At 46.4% G+C, this 19,966-nt stretch overlaps 1 protein-coding gene across 1 annotated transcript; it reads right to left on the reverse strand.

Moving 5' to 3' along the window:
* Positions 1 to 14,109: 14,109 nt before the first annotated feature.
* Positions 14,110 to 18,506, reverse strand: LOC149328016 (uncharacterized). Its single transcript, XM_089562042.1, has 2 exons — positions 18,461 to 18,506; positions 14,110 to 14,750 (listed from the first exon to the last, which is right to left on the reverse strand). The coding sequence occupies exons 1-2, from the start codon at positions 18,504 to 18,506 to the stop codon at positions 14,110 to 14,112; spliced, it is 687 nt and encodes a 228-aa protein (XP_089418168.1).
* Between the last annotated feature and the right edge of the window lie 1,460 nt (positions 18,507 to 19,966).

The raw sequence follows: 19,966 nt of genomic DNA on the forward strand, positions 1-19,966 counted from the left end.
GTCGGTGGACACGTAAACCTCGCGGGAAGGGAATGGAGGAGGATGAGAGTGAGTGAAGACACCGTATTCACTAGACGCGCCGTTGTTCATTCCAAACCATCGAGCAGGCATGGCGGAGTGGGTAGCATGCTCGTCTCTCACGCCGAAGACCGGGGTTCGATTCCTGAGCTCGACCAATTTCTTAATCGGTTTTATTTATTTATATGGCCTGACTAGTAAAGCTAATTAGGCTAATTGAGTAATTAAGCAATTAACTAAGCTCAGTCCCACTTACTTGGAGCATCACTATACGATCCCTTCAATTGGTTGCATGGTTACTAGCCAAAGTACAATTGGCCCGGTTTGAAATTCGCGCACTGTGACGTCACGACCGTTTCCACCAATTGAAAAGCGTGACATTTTCTGTCGACAACTGCTGCTTACAACGATGAGACATTAAAGGCTTCCGCCTTAAAAAGTGCCGCGCGCGTTAAGCGCCGCCCATGGCAGCGCTCTTTAGGTTGTATCCTTTGCCGTCGGTGCTCTTGGCAGTCATGGCGGTTGTGGATCTCCTCTCCCTGAATGTTCGGGGATTTCAATCCGTAGACAGACAGAGAGAGGTGATGCATTTTGCTAGGGCTAGGGGCGTCATCATCCTGTTTTTACAGGAATGCAACTTCCGTACTTCACTTGATGTGCTGAATTTCACCACCCGGTTTTCTGTTTTTGCTTATTTTTCGTTGACTGATTCTCATATGAGCGGTGTTGGTGTCGTGTTTCTAAACCCCTGCCTGCGCGCGGGTGCTCATTGCACTTTCGGGCTGGACGGCCGCACTCTTGCGGTCGACTTCACTCTAAACCAGCGGCGGGTACGTGCGTTGGTTGTATACGCGCCAGCGCGGCAGACTACTAGTTCCGATTTTTTTGAGCGCCTCGACTTATTCCTCCTTTATCCTTACCCCACTTTCATCGTCGGTGAGTTCAATTGTGTTCTTAACATCGACCGTGACGTCCGCGGACAGGGTCACAGTCACCGTTATTCCGGTGCCCCCGCGCTCCGCGATCTCGTGACTCAGTTCCGTTTGTCTGACGCGTGGGTGCAGCTTCACGGGGATGCCTTTGGATCGACGTGGGAGAGAGCGCAGTCAGCCAGTCGGATAGACAAATTCTATTTTCCACCTGAGCTCGCTTCTTTTGTCGTCAGCTGCGAGGTTCTCGCGTTCCCTGCAGGCACGCCAGTGATTTCCGATCACCACCCCTTGTCAGTCAGGCTCGACTTTGGTGAGGACACCCCACGTACTGTTACGTGGCGCATGGACACGAGCCTACTGGCAGACCCGAAAAGCGTAGCGTCGCTGCTTACGGCGTTGGCCGCATCGTGCAAGAGCTTCGTTGCGACTGATTCATGGGACACACTCAAGACTCGTTGGCAGGCAACTCTGGTGGCGGCCGGTCAAGACCGCAGGCGCCGGGTAACTCATGCACTGAATGACACCCTCAAGCGCATCCGTATAGTGCAAAGGGGAGCACCCTTAACCTTTGCCATGAGCGATTACCTGAGCCTACTTAAAGCACGTTACCACGTGTTGCTCTGCCAGTCATCACGGGCAGCTAGTCGCGCACACCAGCTCGGGCGGCCTATATCAGACCCGGCTGTGCTACGACACGTACGCGCAGGCACGGCAGAGGAATTCGCTCCCGCTACTGTGCCTTTCGTGACACTCCCAGACGGCACCCAAAGCGGAACCACGTCCGATATCTGCACGATCTTCGCAAGTCACTTCTCGAACCTGTTCTCTACGGACGGTTGGCTACATCTTCAAGATCGTTATGACGGGCTTCTACAAAGGTTTTTTGGAAGCTTGCCACGAGTAGCTGAAAAGCTGCATGAAAACCTTTGCGCACCAGCCACAAGCCAAGAGCTGCACGCCATCCTGCAGAGTATGAATGCAGCCTCTGCCCCCGGTCCAGACGGCATTCCAACAAGTTTTTTTTAGAACGTTTTTTACCAGATCCAAGGAGCGCTGCTAGAGATGGTCAACGGCTTCCTCGCGGATGGGTTACGTCCAAACTCTTTCCGCGAATGCCGCATCATACTCATTCCTAAAAGCGGGCGGTGACCCCTCCGACCCGTAAACATGGCGGCCCATAAGCCTCTTAAACGCAGACTACAAAATAGTTGCACCTTTACTGAACACAAGAATGCGGACGATCCTGCCTCACCTAATCCACCTGGCTCAAACCAGCAGCGTGCCTGACCGCTCTGTGTTTGATGCATTGGCACTCACAAGAGACCTGTTCACATTTGCCAGCAGGACGGGCTTCAGCGGGTGTTTTGTTTCTCTTGATCAGGCGAAAGCATTCGATCGGGTGGAACACTCGTATCTGTTCGGAGTCCTCGAAGCCTTCAGATTCCCGCCGCAAATTGTCAGCAGGCTGCGCTTACTTTAGGCAGACCTGAATGCTCGTCTCTCCGTAAAAGGCCACCAGAGCGCTCCCTCCTCAGTCACCCGGGGCATAAGGCAAGGATGACCTCTCTCCCCAACATTCTTTGTGTTATGCCTCGATCCACTCATCCGGCGCATTAACGACAGTCCATCCATACGCGGCTACCCTCTGCCTGGCCAGGGCCAAATCAAAGTTTCGGCCTACGCCGACGACGTGTCGCTTTTCCTCAAGGACGAGGATAGCTACGCCGCTTTTTCGCGGCTGTTTCTCGAGTACAGCGAGATATCGGGGGCCCTAATGAACAGGGGAAAAAGCAAGGCGCTAAGGCTTGGCACCTTCACACTGAACCTTGCGGGCGAGGTGGAGTGGGTCCAGGGAGTGAAAGGCCTGGGAGTAGTATTCCTCGCCAGCGGAGAAGTAGCCCGCGAAACCTGGACTAACCTCCGCACGAATGCTGAGAAACGCCTCTCGGTTGCGTCAACTTTCCGCCTTTCAATGGCAGAGCGCAGCTATGTAGTTAAGTCCACAATCCTAGCCGCATGTTTTTTTGTCGCCCGCGTCGCAAACCCACCGCGCACGTTTGCTCGCAGGCTAACCTCGGCCAGTGGCTCTTTCGTTTGGGCGGGCAAAACCGAACTTGTGTCACGAATGTTCATGCGCCTTCCATCCTACAAGGGTGTGTTTAGTATACCTTGCATCCGCACCATGTGTAATGTGCTCGCCTTGCGAGGAGTACGCAATCTGGTGCGCAACCCAGACTATCCCGGGAGAACACTCATCGCATACTTTCTGGGTACAGCGCGTAACGTGTTTTTTACACAACACGTGGTTGGCCCAAGAGCCGAGCAGCCGCCGGCATTTTTCGTTAACGTGCGTCGCACACTGGCGTCGTTGACTGTCAGCGTGCCCGATCTGGATGTTGATGAAAACCCGCCCTCCAGGATGTGTGAAGCACTAACGGTCGCTGAGCTGACCCGCGAACAACTCCAGAAAATGAGACGGGCACGCTGGCGCCGACTGACCTCAGCTGCGCTTCCTGCAGATGTCAGGGACTTCGGCTGGCTGCGAGGCTGGCGGGTCCTGCCCACAAGAGACCGTCTTGCGGCGTGGGGCGTGGCGCCCTCCGCCCGATGCCCGCAGTGCGGTCTCCTTGAAACTTTGCAGCACGCAATGTTTGAGTGTGTAGTTGCGCGCACCTTTTGGATATTAGTGTCACGCAAGTTTTAAACTCGCCTGGAAGCGCGCACTAGTTCACCCGAAGTGTTTCAAAATATGCTCTTGCGTGTCGGCATGTTCGTTTTGTGGCGGCAGCGTGGAGTGGCCTCCTTAAATGAGCGTCCGCAAAGAACAATGTTTCCAATGTTGCAGCGCCTCCGCACGCGCCTCTTTGAACAAGCATGCGTTCAAAGAGGTGCGTGCGTTTCCCATTACGCGAGGGTGAGTTTTTGCGCAAATGGTCGACATACTTTATCGTCCTGCGCGGCGGTCGAGTGTCGGCTTTCTTACTGCCTCACTGACGTGCTCAGTGCTGCGTCACTGCGCATGTGCTTGACTGACCAGAGCATTGAGTTCAGCTGTTTTGTTTTGTATTTTTTATGTTAACACAGAACAAAATAAACTTCTCTTTCCACGCCGCCGCCGAGTGGTTCAGTTCTTTTGCGGGCGCAAGTCAGCCCAAATAAACAGCTTCGTTTCCAAGACAGGTTGGTGTCTTCTTGACCGCTGGACTGCCGTCACTACAATGTGACATCTGGTGGAGGTGCTGGGTAGCCAATTTGAAAGATCCCTCCGGCCGCCTTGCTCGTTGGAGCCTGCGCCTTCAAGAATTCGACATAACTGTAGTCTACAAATCTGGCCGCAAGCTTTCCGATGCAGACTGCTTGTCACGAGCCCCTGTCGACGCAGCACCCGAAGAGGAAGACGACAACGCTTTCTTAGGGCCGGTAAGCGCCAGCAGTTTCGCGCAGCAGCAGCACTCGGATCCTGACTTGCAAAGCCTAGTTGATTATCTGAAAGGCAAGACCGCATCGCCTCCTCGAGGGTTCATGCGCCAACTGTTGTGCTTCGTCGTTCACATTAATGTCCTCCTGCAGAAGAACTTCGCGTCCAACAGGACAGTACATCTTCTTGTCGTGCCCAAGAATCTTAGGCAAGAAATTATGCAGGCCTGTCATGATGAGCCGACTACAGGGCATCTCGGGATTGGTCGCACGTTGCACCGCATCCAGGAGAAGTACTATTGGCCGCGGCTAGCTACCGACGTTTCCCATTACGTGAAAACGTGCCGCGAGTGTCAGCGACGCAAAACGCCTCCGACTAGACCAGCCGGACTCCTGAACCCCATACCACCGCCAATTAAGCCCTTTCAGCAAATAGAGATAGACCTCCTCGGCCCCTTTCCGACCTCTTCATCAGGAAACAAGTGGATCATCGTGGCCACCGACTACATGAACCGCTACGCCGAAGCAAAAGCGTTGCCTAGTGATACCGCAACAGAAGTCGCAAAATTTTTTGTCGAACAAATTCTCCTGCGACACGGCGCCCCGGAAGTGCTCATCACAGACAGAGGAACGGCGTTTACAGCGGAGCTGACGCAAGTCATTTTAAACTACAGCCAGACAAGCCATCGGACGACGACTGCCTATCATCCGCAAACCAACGGACTCACAGAGCGTCTGAACAAGACCATCGCAGACATGCTCTCCATGTACATCGACGCCGAACACAAGACGTGGGACTCCTTTCTGCCCTACGTGATCTTCGCCTATAATACTGCCGTCCAGGAGACAACCAGGTTTACCCCATTCCAGCTGGCATACGCCAGGAAGCCCACGACAACACTCGACGCAATGATCCCGCACGTTTCCGACGAAGACAACCTCGGCGTCGCCGCCTACCTTCATCGCGCTGAGGAAGCTCGCAGACTTGCGCGGCTTCGCATTAGAGACCAGCAGCACACCGACGCCCGACGCTACAATCAGCGCCGACGAGACCCGCATTACAATCCAGGTAATCGTGTGTGGATATGGACGCCAGTTCGCCGCCGTGGATTGAGTGAAAAGTTACTGCGACGCTACTTTGGCCCGTACAGGGTTCTCCGTCGCATCGGTGACCTCGACTATGAAGTCATTCCCGACTGCACGACAGCATCTCAGCGACGCCGCACACGCCCGGAAGTCGTACATGTCATGTTTACGCAAAAGGCGTACTGGCGCTAAAAAACGAAGACAACACACACAACAGGACAGGACTGGCGCCACTTGTACATAGGGAAGGCAGAGAATATACTTGGTGTGACCGAGAGGCACGGTGTGCCCTTAGTGTCTCAGAAGCAGCCTTTAAAATGCAGGAATACATTTGATCTTGCCATGAAACCATGGCAGCAGATAGACGACTCGCGTACATAGGAGACTGGTGGTGTGATGCAACTAGGGAACGCTGATGTGAATTTAGATGCGGGTTTCTGGCTAAAGTAAAACTCAGATGCATTACCTCGAGCAAATGCCCCGAGCCAGGAGAGCGCACCCTAAATTGCAGATCAGCCACATTGCAGCAGATGCCTATTTTAACAGCACATATGGCACTATGCATTTCAAAGCAAGGCTATCTTTGTAGATGCAATCTCCACGACAAATTCCGATTGACACTCGATACTGTGCAGTCAATCGTACAAGGAAGTGCCGAGATCAAAAAGTAAACTATAGAACGTATTCTCTCCACTGTGGGCACTTGGTCCGCTTCGTCCCGTTGGGTTTACTTCCCGCGATGTCGTCCTCCCTATTTACCTTAACGAGGGGGGTCACCTGCATTGTAGCTACCCCAGCGCCAACAGATGGCGTAACAGTCGCAGGTGTGGGGGAGACAGCTCTCTCTCTTCAGCCTCGGGAATTCATTGCACGCACGTCGCACGAGCTTGCGGGAACATTTCCCGTGAGGTTGTATCCCTCACTAACGGTATGAGGTAGGTGGAGACGCATTTTTTTTATCCTGCTTAAATTCTTTACGCAGCACGTTTCTCAATTCTTCCTCCTAAAGTACTCATTTTCATAAGGTGCGTGCATTCACAACACTGCTATGTTGTCTTTTGGTCCTCGCATATGTGAGCACCGAGAGAATTCCCACGTTCTAAGCGATATTTGTTACGTCACAGCATGCATGGAATGTTCGTTCACGACAGTTCCTAAAGGAGGTAACTCTGAGCTGCAATATAAGGTGGCCAAGGCAATGCTGAGAGAAAAACAACATCTTAAATGAAATGCCGCTCCCCTTCTACCTGACCACACACTGTTTGGCTGTGTGGTGCTGAATGTAGCATTAATGTCCAATTACAGACACAACACTACGCAGCAGATATCTCTGTTTAGAAACAAACCGTTTTTTTACTTAGCTAGTGCTATTCTATCCCAACATCTTTGTTTTCAAGGAATTGGTAAGTGAATGAAATCAATGGACAATGCAGTTAAACTGAATGTTACAGACCCTAGAATCGGTGAGTGCACAATCACAGGCATCATAACGACATCCTTAGATAGCTGTTGTGTCCCTGATCATTCTCAAAAACATGAGTCGTAATAGGTTAAACCTTTTAATGGAGAGTAGTGCCACTACCTGCACCCATTTCCAGCAGCGCTCCCATGACTAATCATAAATGCGGGAGGACAACGTTTAACATTGCTGCGGCAAAAAATTTGCAGAGGGAAATTAAGCTTCACGTTAAGGGATCACACGACAGCATTACTCGATTAATGCCAATATATGTAGAATTGGTCGTTCTCTATATTACATTCATAGGTCCCAGAGAGTCGTCATACCACTCCTGGCATAGCCACCCAGGTTGGTCTTCCCGAGCAACCTCGCGACCAACCGTAAATGAAAGTGCCAACTGCAACGGCTGGCAAATTGTGATGAAGTCACAAAGTCAAGAGACCTACATGGCTCGCCTAGGTTGCTTCTATAGGGATTTTCTGTTGATTTTTTTGCTGATGGCCAATGACCCTGTCTTTTCTGAAACACCGGACAATGAACGCTATAGCGTTGAAAATGTACGCATTGTATCTCTTGGCAAGCCATCATAGCTCTAAGCAACGGTAGCATAAGCCTCCAACCCGTAATTAGTCATACAACGTTGACAAGACTAACAATAATGAAGTTAGCAGCAGGGCACATCCCCATGTGCACTGCATCAAGTACAATAATTTCAGGCTCAACAGTTGACGATGGCAGCCAGTGATTGTATCGACAAAGCAAATGGCTTTACAACAGCCTCAGGAAAACATTGAAGAAGCTAGTTACTCAACACATCTCGGTTTCAAAACAGTCAAGGCTACCTAAGTTGACATTGTAGACAGTTAGTATTACCATGTTGAGTTGCAATCAATATATCATTCATGACACGTACATATGAAATTTTTCTATCAAAAAAAGGCAAGGATGGCACTTCTCTGCATTAAACTTAAAAATGTGGACCATGCAGCTGGGAACATGCAATGAAAACATCACAGTACAAACCTAATGCAAAGAGTGTCATGGCAAGAACATGCATTCGTGACCCTTAATTTGGATCACTGCAGCCCCCCCCCCCCCCCGCACACACACATGGCAGAAAAGTATGGGCAGATTACCTTCCATGGAGTAGATATGAAGCTGTGAAATAAACTTTGAATACTGATACATTGTCGCTGCCGGCTTTGCAGAAATATTAAATGCTATCACACAGTTTCACTTATCGTGAGTGATCAGAAGCTGGTAATGCTTTCTTGCACGTATGCTGCTGCAGGGATTTCTGGGGATAACTGGGGCTTCCAACATTAAGGTTTTGAACCATGTCACTGGAAGACTGGCAGCTTACAATGCGACCCTGCGCTTTTCCACAAAAAAATTTTGACTTCTGACGAAACATGACGCCTCTCGCTGTGGCTTATAGTCGCCATCATGAGATATGCCAACACAGTATGTCGGTCAGGAAGAGATGTTCTCCATTGTCACTTTTGAAGGTATGATTAAATATAGAAATATGGTAACAGTGATAGGCGACAACCAACAAGACAAACCAAATTGAGTAGAGTATTTTGGTTTGGTTTTAAGGGGCTTAACGTCCCAGCATGATTCAGGTGATGAGGGGCACCGCAGTGGAGGGCTGTGGATAATTTTGGCCGCCTGGCGTTCTTTAACCTGCACTGGCATTGCACAGTACACAGGCCTCTTGCATTTTGCCTCCATCGAAATGCGACCGGCGGAGCCGGGATTGAACCCCGTTTTTCACATGAGCAGCTGAGCGCCATAACCACTGCGCCACTGTGATGGCTAATACAGTAATTTCCATCTGGGAAGTAAGAAACGTGCATAAAAACTATAAGAGTTGCTCAACTAAGAATGCGTCAGCTGCGATTTCAAACGGAATATGCAAACTCTTGCCTTACTTTTATACAATCATGTCATCTGAAACATCCAAGCACAAATATTCTGCCATAAAACAGGCAAAAAAGCAGATATGAAATAAATAAAGTGATGGCTAGAAGAAGACGCATTACAACAATGAAGAAATGCAGGACATTGTATGAATCTGGAGGAGCTCTTAGAAAGGAGCAAGGAACTCTTAGAAAACCTCACAATAGCAAATGAGCCATCAGACTAAAAGAAAGATCAGAATAAAAAAATTGCACAACACATCAGAGAAATTTAAGGAATACAGCGTAGAATACATAAAGTAGCCTTCAAAGGAAACAAATAAACAGAACAGGACACAAAGCTTACAAATAACAAAAGGGGCAGGAAGTAGAGAACATCAGGAAGATGTTCTCCACTGTTACTTTGAAAGTTTGATGATTAAACATAACAATATGGCAATAGGGACGGACAACCACCAACCAACCAAACCAAATTCAAAAGAGTATTTTGGTTCTGTTTTAAAGGGTTTAACGTCCCTAAAGTGACTCAGGCTACGAGGGACACCGCACAGGAGGGCTCTGGATAATTTTGACCACCTGGAGTTCTTTAACATGCAATGACATTGCACAGTGCACAGGACTCTAGCATTTCGCCGCCATAGAAATGCGACCGCCGCGGCCGGGACTGAACCCGTGTTTTTCGGGTCAGCAGCTGAGCGCCATAACCACTGCACCACTGTGATGACTGATAGAGTATTTTCAATTTGGGAAGTAATAATGTGCATGACAAACCTAAGATTTGCTCAACCAGAAAAATATTTGGTCAGCTGCGATTTCAAGCTGAATATCCAACTGCACGGCAAAAGAACTACTGTCTTACTTTTATACAATCTTTTAATCTGAGACTTGCATGCACAAATATTGTGCCAAATAACTGACAAAAAAGCAGACATGAAATAAATTAAAAGATGGTTAGAATTAGAACGGGCATAATGGCAAATAAAGAAGGCAGGACATTTTGAGAACCTGCAAGATGGTTGGTTGGTTTATGGGGTTTAACGTCCCAAAGCGACTAAGGCTATAAGAGACGCCGTAGTGGAGGGCTCCGGAAATTTCGACCATCTGGGGTTCTTTAACGTGCACTGACATCGCACAATACACGGGCCTCTAGAATTTCTCCTCCAAAAAAATTCGACCACCGCGGCCGGGATCGAACCCGCGTCTTTCGGGTCAGCAACAGAGCACCATAATCACTGAGCCACCGCGGTGGCAGAACCTGGAAGAGCTAGCGGATAACTCGCAAGCAACTCTTAGGAGACACACAATGGCTAATGAGCTCTCAGACTCCAACAAACATAAGAATAAAAAAACTGCACAGCACATCAAAGGTATATTGAAGGTATATAGCACATTGAAGGTATATAGCGCAGAATACAAAAAATAGCCTTGAAGAAAAAAGACAGACAAGGATTCAAAGCTTACAAAGAAGGAAGCGGCAGTAGAAAAATATAACAACGAACCACTTTAACTTACTAGGAAAGGTGGCATTCGCCACAGCCCTGATACAGAGGGGATGCCAAAAGTTATCCATTTTATCTAGGGGAGACATCTCAGTGCGTGGTACAAATACATGTCCCCCAATACATAGCAAATAAACCACGTTACGCAGTACAAAAGAAATGAAACAATTAACCACTATAATCTGCTAGGCAACGTGACACTCGAGAGAGCTCAGACAGATATGGGGAATTTCTTAGTGCATTGTACAAAGATATGTCCCCCAATACATTGTTTTACAGGGCAGTAGCACCAAGGTATGGGTCGGAATAAGTTGGCAACAGTTCCTCTGGAATGTTCTTACCCTGGCTACTGATACTCCTCCAATGCCTGCAAAACGAGAACACAGAAAACAGGCAGAGCACAAAAAAAAAGAAAACGACAATCGACACCAGTGTTATTCAATACTGCAGGCAGTCCTGTATTTTAAAGCGGACCATTTAGTGCAATGCTACGGTAGCATGCACTTTTCATTCCTGTATAGCGCTTAATGTGACGCAGAAAAAGGATTTCGTACTTGCATGTCATGGCAACATGCAGAGGGGCACGACCTCAATATACAAAAAAAGGCCTGCTGAGTTGCAGTAACTAGTGCCTCTTTGTACCGGTATTCTATGAAAACTGCTGGCTACAGGTACTGCCGCCTTTTTGGATACGGTCCGCCAGCTTGCACAAGTCACCGCAGTGCACCGCGAACGCTTTTCATACATAACACGGAAAGAACTAACGATAGCATTTTCTGTGTGATTACGGACACAGAAGAACAAATCCATCTATCTCCACCAACGTGCTGTCCTTGCTAAAGCCCGCTACAAGAGAAATTAAGCGTGGAAAGCTCACTGGCGACCGTGTGAGTGACACGGTCAGAGCAGAATACACACACAAAATGAATTTAGACAGGTTAACGACAGTTACAACCCTGCTGCCTGTTGCGTTTACTTACCCGCAGATGCAAGTGATGAAATAGGAGGTTTATAGGAAAAATTACAGCAGGTTTCTATGGAGCAAATTTGTCTGGTACTGCGGTTATAAACTGCTGTGCCTTTCAGGTTACTGGTAAAGGCATCAACAAGCCTGCATCTTTCATGACTGCGCAGCGACAATTGGGGACGTGCACACAAAGACATACCATGTCTTCACTCGCGTATGCTGAAAAGACACCTTCAACGGTTCGCACGAAGTCATGCTTGCTCTGCATGCGCATAGAGTTCCTTCTTCAAAGCTTCTTATTCTCACAGACTGGCAACACACAAACAGGAATGTGTAAAGCAACAGATTGAAGAACTGGCAAAAAAACCGCCAGCACACGAAATTTATGCAATTGTTGATGCCACCCGCAATGCAGCTTGCGCCATCGTACATCTTGCCTGCATGAATGGCGTGGGCACATTTAAATACAAATAAACATTATGAGGACCATCTAGACAACCTAAATTAACTATATTTTATGATGCTGCAAAGTTTCATTCATGCACAAGGTATAGTTGGCTGGAAACTGGCCGTCAGTTATGACAGTTCTGACCATCCAACGCAAAAATCTCATTTCTCATAACGCGGGGTGGTTTCCTTTTATGACAATGCAAAAATGTTATGTGTCTTCCTTGCAGCATTGCAATGTAGTCAGTGAGGCCGAATTTCAAAACTGGCGCCAGACAAGACTGCGCAATCTTTCTTAATGCATACAACGCACCATACACAACGAACGCAATTCAATCCCCACATAGAAAAAGTTTAGACCCTTTTGAACCTACGTTGGCAGGCACAAGCTTTTACAGAATAAACTTTGAGTTTATGCACAAATAAAAAGCGGTGTACTACACATAGGACGCGAGGTGTATATGGGTTAACTGTGCTTGAGCTTCAAAGAATGCGAGTGCAAGACATGGAAAGTACTTCCCATCGTGCAACTATGAAAAGCGGAGGCTATTTAATTTGAAATCACCGAAAATGTTGTTCAATGTTTCTTATCAGAATGGATGGATGTAACCGAATGTAAATGCACAGTGGCTGAGAAAAAGAGAGGTTTAAAGTTTTCTCCAAAGCCACCGATGAAACTGCCGCCCATTGTCGTGTCACAGGAAATGCAATGCTATTAGACAGGATAGACTTGCTGTGGGAGCCAGAACCAAGTGCTGAAGCAAATGGCAATAAAAATTCTTTCCTGGATGCAAGGCACAATGATGTCTGTGGAAGCTCGAAGCAAAATGCTAAAAAAAAGGAAACATCAGCTACTCGAAGAAAAAGGCTAACGAGAGAACTGCACTGCTTTTGAATTTAATGCACAACATGTCAAGTAAGTTTTACAAACAGCCAGAAGGTATTCAACATTTTGTAATCGCAAATGTAATAAAATAATCATGTGCAATTTCAAAAAACAAACCCAAAAAACTAACCTTACAATACACTACAAAATAACAATGTTTTTCATAGGCACCAATCAAAGAACTTTTTCTTTCAGCAGCCACGACCCTTGCAACTAGTTATGATGAACACCTTACTAACAGCCAGAACGTATTCACAATGTGTAATGGAAACTGGAATAAAATACTTATGTGCACTAAGCAAACTCACAAAAATGACCCAAATCACGTGTGGTACAATACAATACAAGATTACAATGTTTGTCTTAGGCACTAATCACAGTATTTTTGTTTCAGCAGCCATGACTCCTGAAGCTTGTTATCAAGAACACCTAGTGTAAAAAATAAGGCTTCTTCAAGTAACACCAACACAACAAAGAAGCTAGCACAAAATGAAATGGTCACAAACACCTGATATTCCGACAACCACAACAGATAAAAATGGTGTGAAGATAATGCTCCACAAATATTATGCCAGTTATATCCAGCAGAGATAGCGGTCTGAGAAATGGTGATATAGATATTCGTAAACTCTTTTTGTTGGCTTTGATACCAAAGTACAGAGAACTGTTCTAAAACGTGCACACTAATACAAGACATATCAGTACGAGGTCGGACACTTGCCGTTCGCCACTCATTCCAACCACAAGCACTGCTGGAGTAAATACAAAAAGATTAACACAAGAGCAGGTTTTCCTCTGTTGTCACACAAACAGAAATCGGTTCAATGATATTAATGAGTGAATTTATAATGACCATAACAAAAATACGCCCACTCAGACTGCACGAACAAAAAGAATAGTTGTGCATGTTTTACCCCCTTGCATCTTCTCACTGAAGCAGGCAGATAAATGGCATTAGCAATAGAAATTTAGAGCAGTGGAGACGAAGTAGCGTAGATGTAGACTGGTTTACTGAAGGCCGGCTCCAAAAGGGTGGTGACCCTGCCTGGCTGCACGCATTCTACTGCGCGTGCGTGGACAATTAGCAGTAAACCGGCATACATCTATGCTGTTAGGTCTCCGGTATGCTAAATCTCTCTCTAATATTAGGTACAAAGTTTTTAAAATCTCCCTCCAACGAGAAGTGATGCCATCCACGTATGACCGATATTTCATTTCCATTCATACGAGTTTACAAGCACAGCAGGATTTCTCTCTGTGTTCAGGAAATACTTATCGCGAGTGTGTCTAGCCTAAGGAAACAACAAATGTATTTTCCTGAAAAAAACATTAAAAGTGAACAAAACATACAAATGTAAAGAAAGACGAAGGTTAGCTACCACCACCCATCATAGAGCATTCAGCTAGAACCTCATTAGATCGCACATAAAAAGGTAGCTAGGAAAACATATCGACTAAGGACATTGGAAACCGCTGCTATTCTTTGTGAATCGTCTTTTTGTGGAGTTTTAAATTTTTTCCCCGAGCGAATGTCTTATGGCACAAATCACACTGGAACGGCTTTTCGCCCTTATGGGATCTCACATGCCTCGCAAGACTTGAATGTTGTACAAAGGCCATGGGGCACAGCTGGCACTGATACGGCTTTTCACCCGTGTGGGTACGGATGTGTGCCACCAGGCTGTTCTTCGATGTAAAGCTGCTACCACAGTGGTCACAACGGTAAGGACGCTCACCTGTGTGAGTTCGCTGGTGTTTCACTAAGTTGCTCCGGTCTGAAAAGCTGCTATCACAATAGTCACAATGGTAAGGACGCTCGCCAGTGTGAGTGCGCTGGTGTGCCTTCAGATTGGACCTAACTGCAAAGCTCTTTCTACAGTCATCACAGTGGTATGGGCGGTCCCCAGTATGGACTCGGAGATGCACCACCAGCTGAGATCTGTTTTTGAATCCCTTGCTGCAGTGGGTGCATTCGTGCACCTTCTTTACTGCAGGTTTACCCCGGTGGTTACCACTGCCAGAAGGAGTAGATTCCATGCAGTGGCTCACTGGGCGCCTTTGACCAGTTGAATCTTGCACAGGAGGTGCACCATGGTCGCTGTGTGTGACGACTGAACCTGTGTGGTAAAGGAAGAATACTTTCAATCAACAGCAGGAACCAACATTGCACAGCTCACCTGGAGCTAGGGAGATGAAGATCAATGTGCAGGACATAATTGTCAACAGCTGTGGATGTTTATGAGAAGTTTTATTGAATAGGTCGTCCTTAAAAAGAATTCAGGTCTGAATAAAGATATCCCTAGAATGAATTCTGCAAGCAGCTGAAAACATTTCAGCTGAAAAAATGTCATCCTTGCCAACAAAATAGGGTAGCATTTGAAATCCATTCTAAGCACTTCCATTACTGCCATCATGATAGACGCTGTGCTAAGCCCACCCAAGTGGGCCTAATACCCAACAAATGACAATTAGCTAAGTTTAGCACACTGCCACTTTTGTTTTCTTTATTTGCTCCTTAGGCAGGGTAGAAGAGGAAGCAAAAGCTAAGGTTAAAAACCTGCTGAGGCCTTGGACGCCTGCGCAAGTCCTAACATCAATGCATAGAACTCACAGGGGTGACAGTTTGGTCAACAGTTCACATATTCTGGAAAACAACTTTCCAGAATATCAAAGGCAGATATCATCATAATTCACCAGAGCTCTATGAACTGAAGCTTCTGTATTCTTCACACTGCTCTTTGAAAGACAAACTTCAGGAACAGATTAATGAAGAAAAAGTGAAGGTTCTAACCTGATGAGTTCTGTCCAGAAAATACACCGTATTTGCGGTCTCTGGTGGTCAAGCCTGCAAGTGAAAGACAGGTTACATCCATAAGACACAGGATTACATGTGCAACAACTCACATGGTGTTATGTGGATGAGACGGTGAAAATAGCATACCATCTCATACAAGTGTTGTGCTAGGTCAGGTAAATTGAGTAGGACAGGCTTAAAAACAATCAAGTTCCAAAGCAAACATTCCAAACTTTCAATTCTGCCTCCAGACGAGACCTATAATTATGCTCATGAAAGAATCAGTCACCTAAAAATATCGGAAAGCTGTTGCAAGCATACCAACAGCCACTTTATGGACCTGTTCGCTAGCACAGTAACTGGCTTCATAGGAAGGACTGTACAAGTCTGCCTACGTAGGCTTAAAAACTAACGAGTGTGAGTTATGGTTAGAGACAAAACACATTGGGACAGGATTCCTCCTGTTTTTTTAAGACCTCTTACACCCTTTGTACAGCACGTAGGAAAAATATTTTCAGAGCTTGACAACTGGTTAAAAAATTGTCAGGAGGCTTGCTTGCGGCCAACATTACAGCCGCCCACAAGTGTGGCCAACATGCCCAACACGGTGTTTCCCCTGCAGCAGCTCCAAGAGTGGCATTAACCAAACCAGTAGAAGCACATCTGAAACAGCACACTACTGTGTGTCAAGTGCAGTTAGAGCGTAACATATTTACTCGTGTAAGGCCCACGCCTCGAATGTGGGATGAAAAATTGTAATGAGAATGAAAGCTGATGATGACAATAGGTGCGATGGTGAAAGGGCAGCTTTAGCTAAAGAGGGCCATGGCTCAAGGCACTTTCTTCGACACAGGTTGGAGTTAAAGGCCCATTTCCAAGCACTGCACCCAGCACAAGCTAGGGTGATAGGGTGAAAACTTGCTCATTGCATCACTGGTGGGTACTCAGCGCTAGTTCTGAGATTACAACCCTGCACATCCCACATGCGTGGTGCATCCTCCAATGACTATGCCACTGATGCGGGGAGAGTGAACGCAGCAAGAAATAAAGAATAAAAGTACAACTTGTCATCACTTATCAGAATCGCAGCAACACTAAATCAGTTTTACAGGCATTTTGTGAGGCATTAAGACCTGCCATGTGTCAGGAACTCACTCCGGCAAAATCAGAAAAAAAGACAGAAACAGTGTGGTTCTTAGACGAGTAAGTCTGCTACAGCTTGCATTGCCTTGGGCAACACAGCAAAGAGCACTGCTTCAATAGGTCAGCACCGCACAAGGTAAACACGGTCAACAGAGCACAGAGCTATACAGAAACACTGGGGAGGCAAATTTTTCAAATGGCTTCACATCATAACAAAAGAATTTCCTCCTCAAAGATAATTCAAGGTACATACAATCATCACGAACTGAAGTCCACACCTGATGAATTACAAATGCGCACAACAGCACTAAGCATTTGAAAACTAAAAAAAACATTGTCACCCCATGCAGCCAAATGTCGCCTGCTCTTAAAAGAGCCTCAAAAGAGAACGGAAGACGTCAGAATGCAGGCTAAATGCGCACAGCAACAAACATAGCTTGGACAGAGTAAGGAATACTTCGCACATGACAAAGTGAGGTCAGTCACCTGTGACCAACCACAAGGAATCATAGCGTACTCTTCAGCAAAGCCATAAAAATGCCCATAAACCAGTGAACGGCAGCAGATACGATACCATCTAGAATTCACCACACAATACAGACAGCAGGGTTTCTGCGGAGCCTCATTGTTCATAAAGCCCCACCTAGCGGACAGAGCAAAGTGAAATCTGGTGGAGTCACACTGAATGGCGACAGCAAGCATTTTGAAAATTTGTGTGGCTGTACAGAACAAGAATATAAAAATTGATTTGTCAATCACACATTCATCAAAAGGGAAATTCTATCAATGAATGCAATATTCACACAATGTTTCTGCTTTAAGTGAAAAACACGAAAGAATATCGTATAAATGAAATAATCAATTTGCACACTTATCGGAGCAACCACACAATGCCCAGCATAAGCACATTTTCTTCTCTTTTGTGTGATCGCCCACACCGTCTTGCGCAATGACCATCTCTTCAGTTCCAGAGATCCTGCTTTGATCTCTGAATAATATAATGGAGTCAGATTCACCCCACTTTGCACCAAAAGTAAAGGCGTCATTTTCTGCCGTTTGTATGTTTAACCGAGCATAATGTCTTAGAACCAATGCCTCTCGTTTATTTAAGATGAGCACCAGCTGCTTATTTTTTTCGACTCTCCACATCCCAAATGTTAATAGACAAACTGACATGCAACACCCTACAGACACCGGCACAGGCCATGTTCCAAAAATATGCGAAATAACCTGAATATAATAACTGCCCTGAAACATACCCCAGTTTCACTCACTGTGTTCTGGAATGCGGGACGACCACTCAGTATCCTCCCATCTGCTATCCAACCCTTTTTATGTGGAGTGCCTAGCTTGGCTAAGATAGCTGGAAGACCAATGTTCTTTGCACGACATGCATAATCCTCTCTTGGTGCTTGGTTCTGAGTGACCAAATATCATGATTCTAATACTTCTACTACTGAGGCACACCGCAAGAGTACATAGGTAATAGGCTGCGTTCAACTTCAGGTGTCCTCTTAATACCACGACAGAAATGGGAATCTCACTGAGAGCTTAATTTAAATTGGTCAACCATTACACACCAGTGATTTCTGCTGAACCACTATCGAGTCAAAACGGACAAAAAGAACCTTGTGCCTCGTCAACAACAGGAACATCTGTTAGCGACAAATATTCTGCCACCCGTTATTCCCTCCTTCCTTTTCCTTTAAGCGAGCCTGTTGTGATTTCAGGGGAAAGAACCATATTGCTTACGAAACAAGTTCACTAAACAAAATTTTTGTTTTCACGGTAATGCCCACTTTCCTCGTTATTAAGACCCCTGTAATTGAAGCAATTACATCGAAACTGCTTCCAATCCACTTTGTGATAGACACAATGCACTGAGATCACTGCACATGGAATTTTCCAGGTTATAAGCATGAAGCAATGGAGTCATGAAAGGGTGGCAGGCGTGGAACCTTGTACGCATTGGGTTTTCTGTAATGGGCTGCAAAATAACAGAGAGCAAAGGAGTGTCACTTTGGAATGAACACAAACGCCACAGGCATCGGTACATGTGCGCTTTTGTGTAGACGGCAATGCACAAAAAGCGCATTTAACAACAATTTCTGAAGCCTTTCTTCTCTAGAAACAAAATGTGAAAGGATATGGATAGGAAATAGAAGAGCAACTTGCAATGTGCTGTTAACTGCGAGTGAAAAAATTTGAAACTGATGTTTTCCACCACTGAAATGCAATGTCAGTTACGGTATCTTTAACAATGCTTGTCACTTCGGCCCAGCTGGTCAGGCTAGTTCTCTTGGCAGATCAAGGTGGATTCTCATGAACCTAACTTTGCAGATGCAAATAAGTGAAAGTGAGCTTCTGCACGTATTCGCAGCAGTATATTGCTTTCGAAGGTTCATCCTCAGGCACATTTTACCCTGGCCTCGTAACACTGGTCCTCATGTCTGAAAATCGAAACAGAGCACAGTAGACTAAGCAGGAGTCTCCAAAGCCACAACAGCATTGCATATACGCTTTGTATATAGAGCACATATCATGCAGCAGGCACCTGCCTATTTTAAATGCATCTGCTTGTGTCTGTGGCATGATGCACGTGCAATACAGTAGAGCTCACGTATAACTGCCACAGACACAACAAACAATTGCTTGACATGACCAAGTGCGGTGCCACCATCAAAGTATGCCTTGGGCAATGGCAATATGTTTCAGATACAACTACGGCCGCATCAGTCGGTTATTGCAAACAAAGAGGTGCCGTTAATACCTCCAAATATGAAGGGGTTGCGCTTCCAGTATGCGCGGAGATCGAAGAGCATCTCAGCCCTCGCGAGACCGCCCCGGAAAGAGCATGTCGACCTTACAGAGAAATAAAAAGGCAGCTTTGAAACCGTAAGTGGGCGGCCTACAAGGGCCTGTGCGCTCACCAAATGGGCAGCATTCAAAGTCGAAAAAGAAGAGAGAGAAAGGGAAATTGCTGAAAGCGAACCGTCTCCCCATGGCTAAAGCCTCCATGAGGGAACAAAGATAACCACATAGAGCCTTTTGACGTATCAAATACAGCCCTTGCTGGACATTGTGTATGTCCGATAGATCTCCAAATATGTCTGCATAACATTGAGGGGATATCCACAGGATTATCAGAAATGCATCCGTACCTCTAAAATAGTATATTGTACAGATGTTACGGCTGGACATTTGTCGCATATAATGGATGTGCACATAGGGCAGTTAGACATCTATAGTGTTTCCTATGCATTGTAACAAATGCGTCATTGGCAGTATATAGATCTTTCCGAAAAAGGCTCCCTGTGCGCTGCCATACTGTTCCCTGGAATGCAGTGGGCACCTCGCGCTAGCATGGCGGAAGCGGCGAAACACCTTTTTTGGATT

Source organism: Amblyomma mixtum, chromosome 9, assembly GCF_055824585.1.
Source record: "Amblyomma mixtum isolate Tamu chromosome 9, ASM5582458v1, whole genome shotgun sequence".
Lineage (NCBI taxonomy): Eukaryota > Metazoa > Arthropoda > Arachnida > Ixodida > Ixodidae > Amblyomma > Amblyomma mixtum.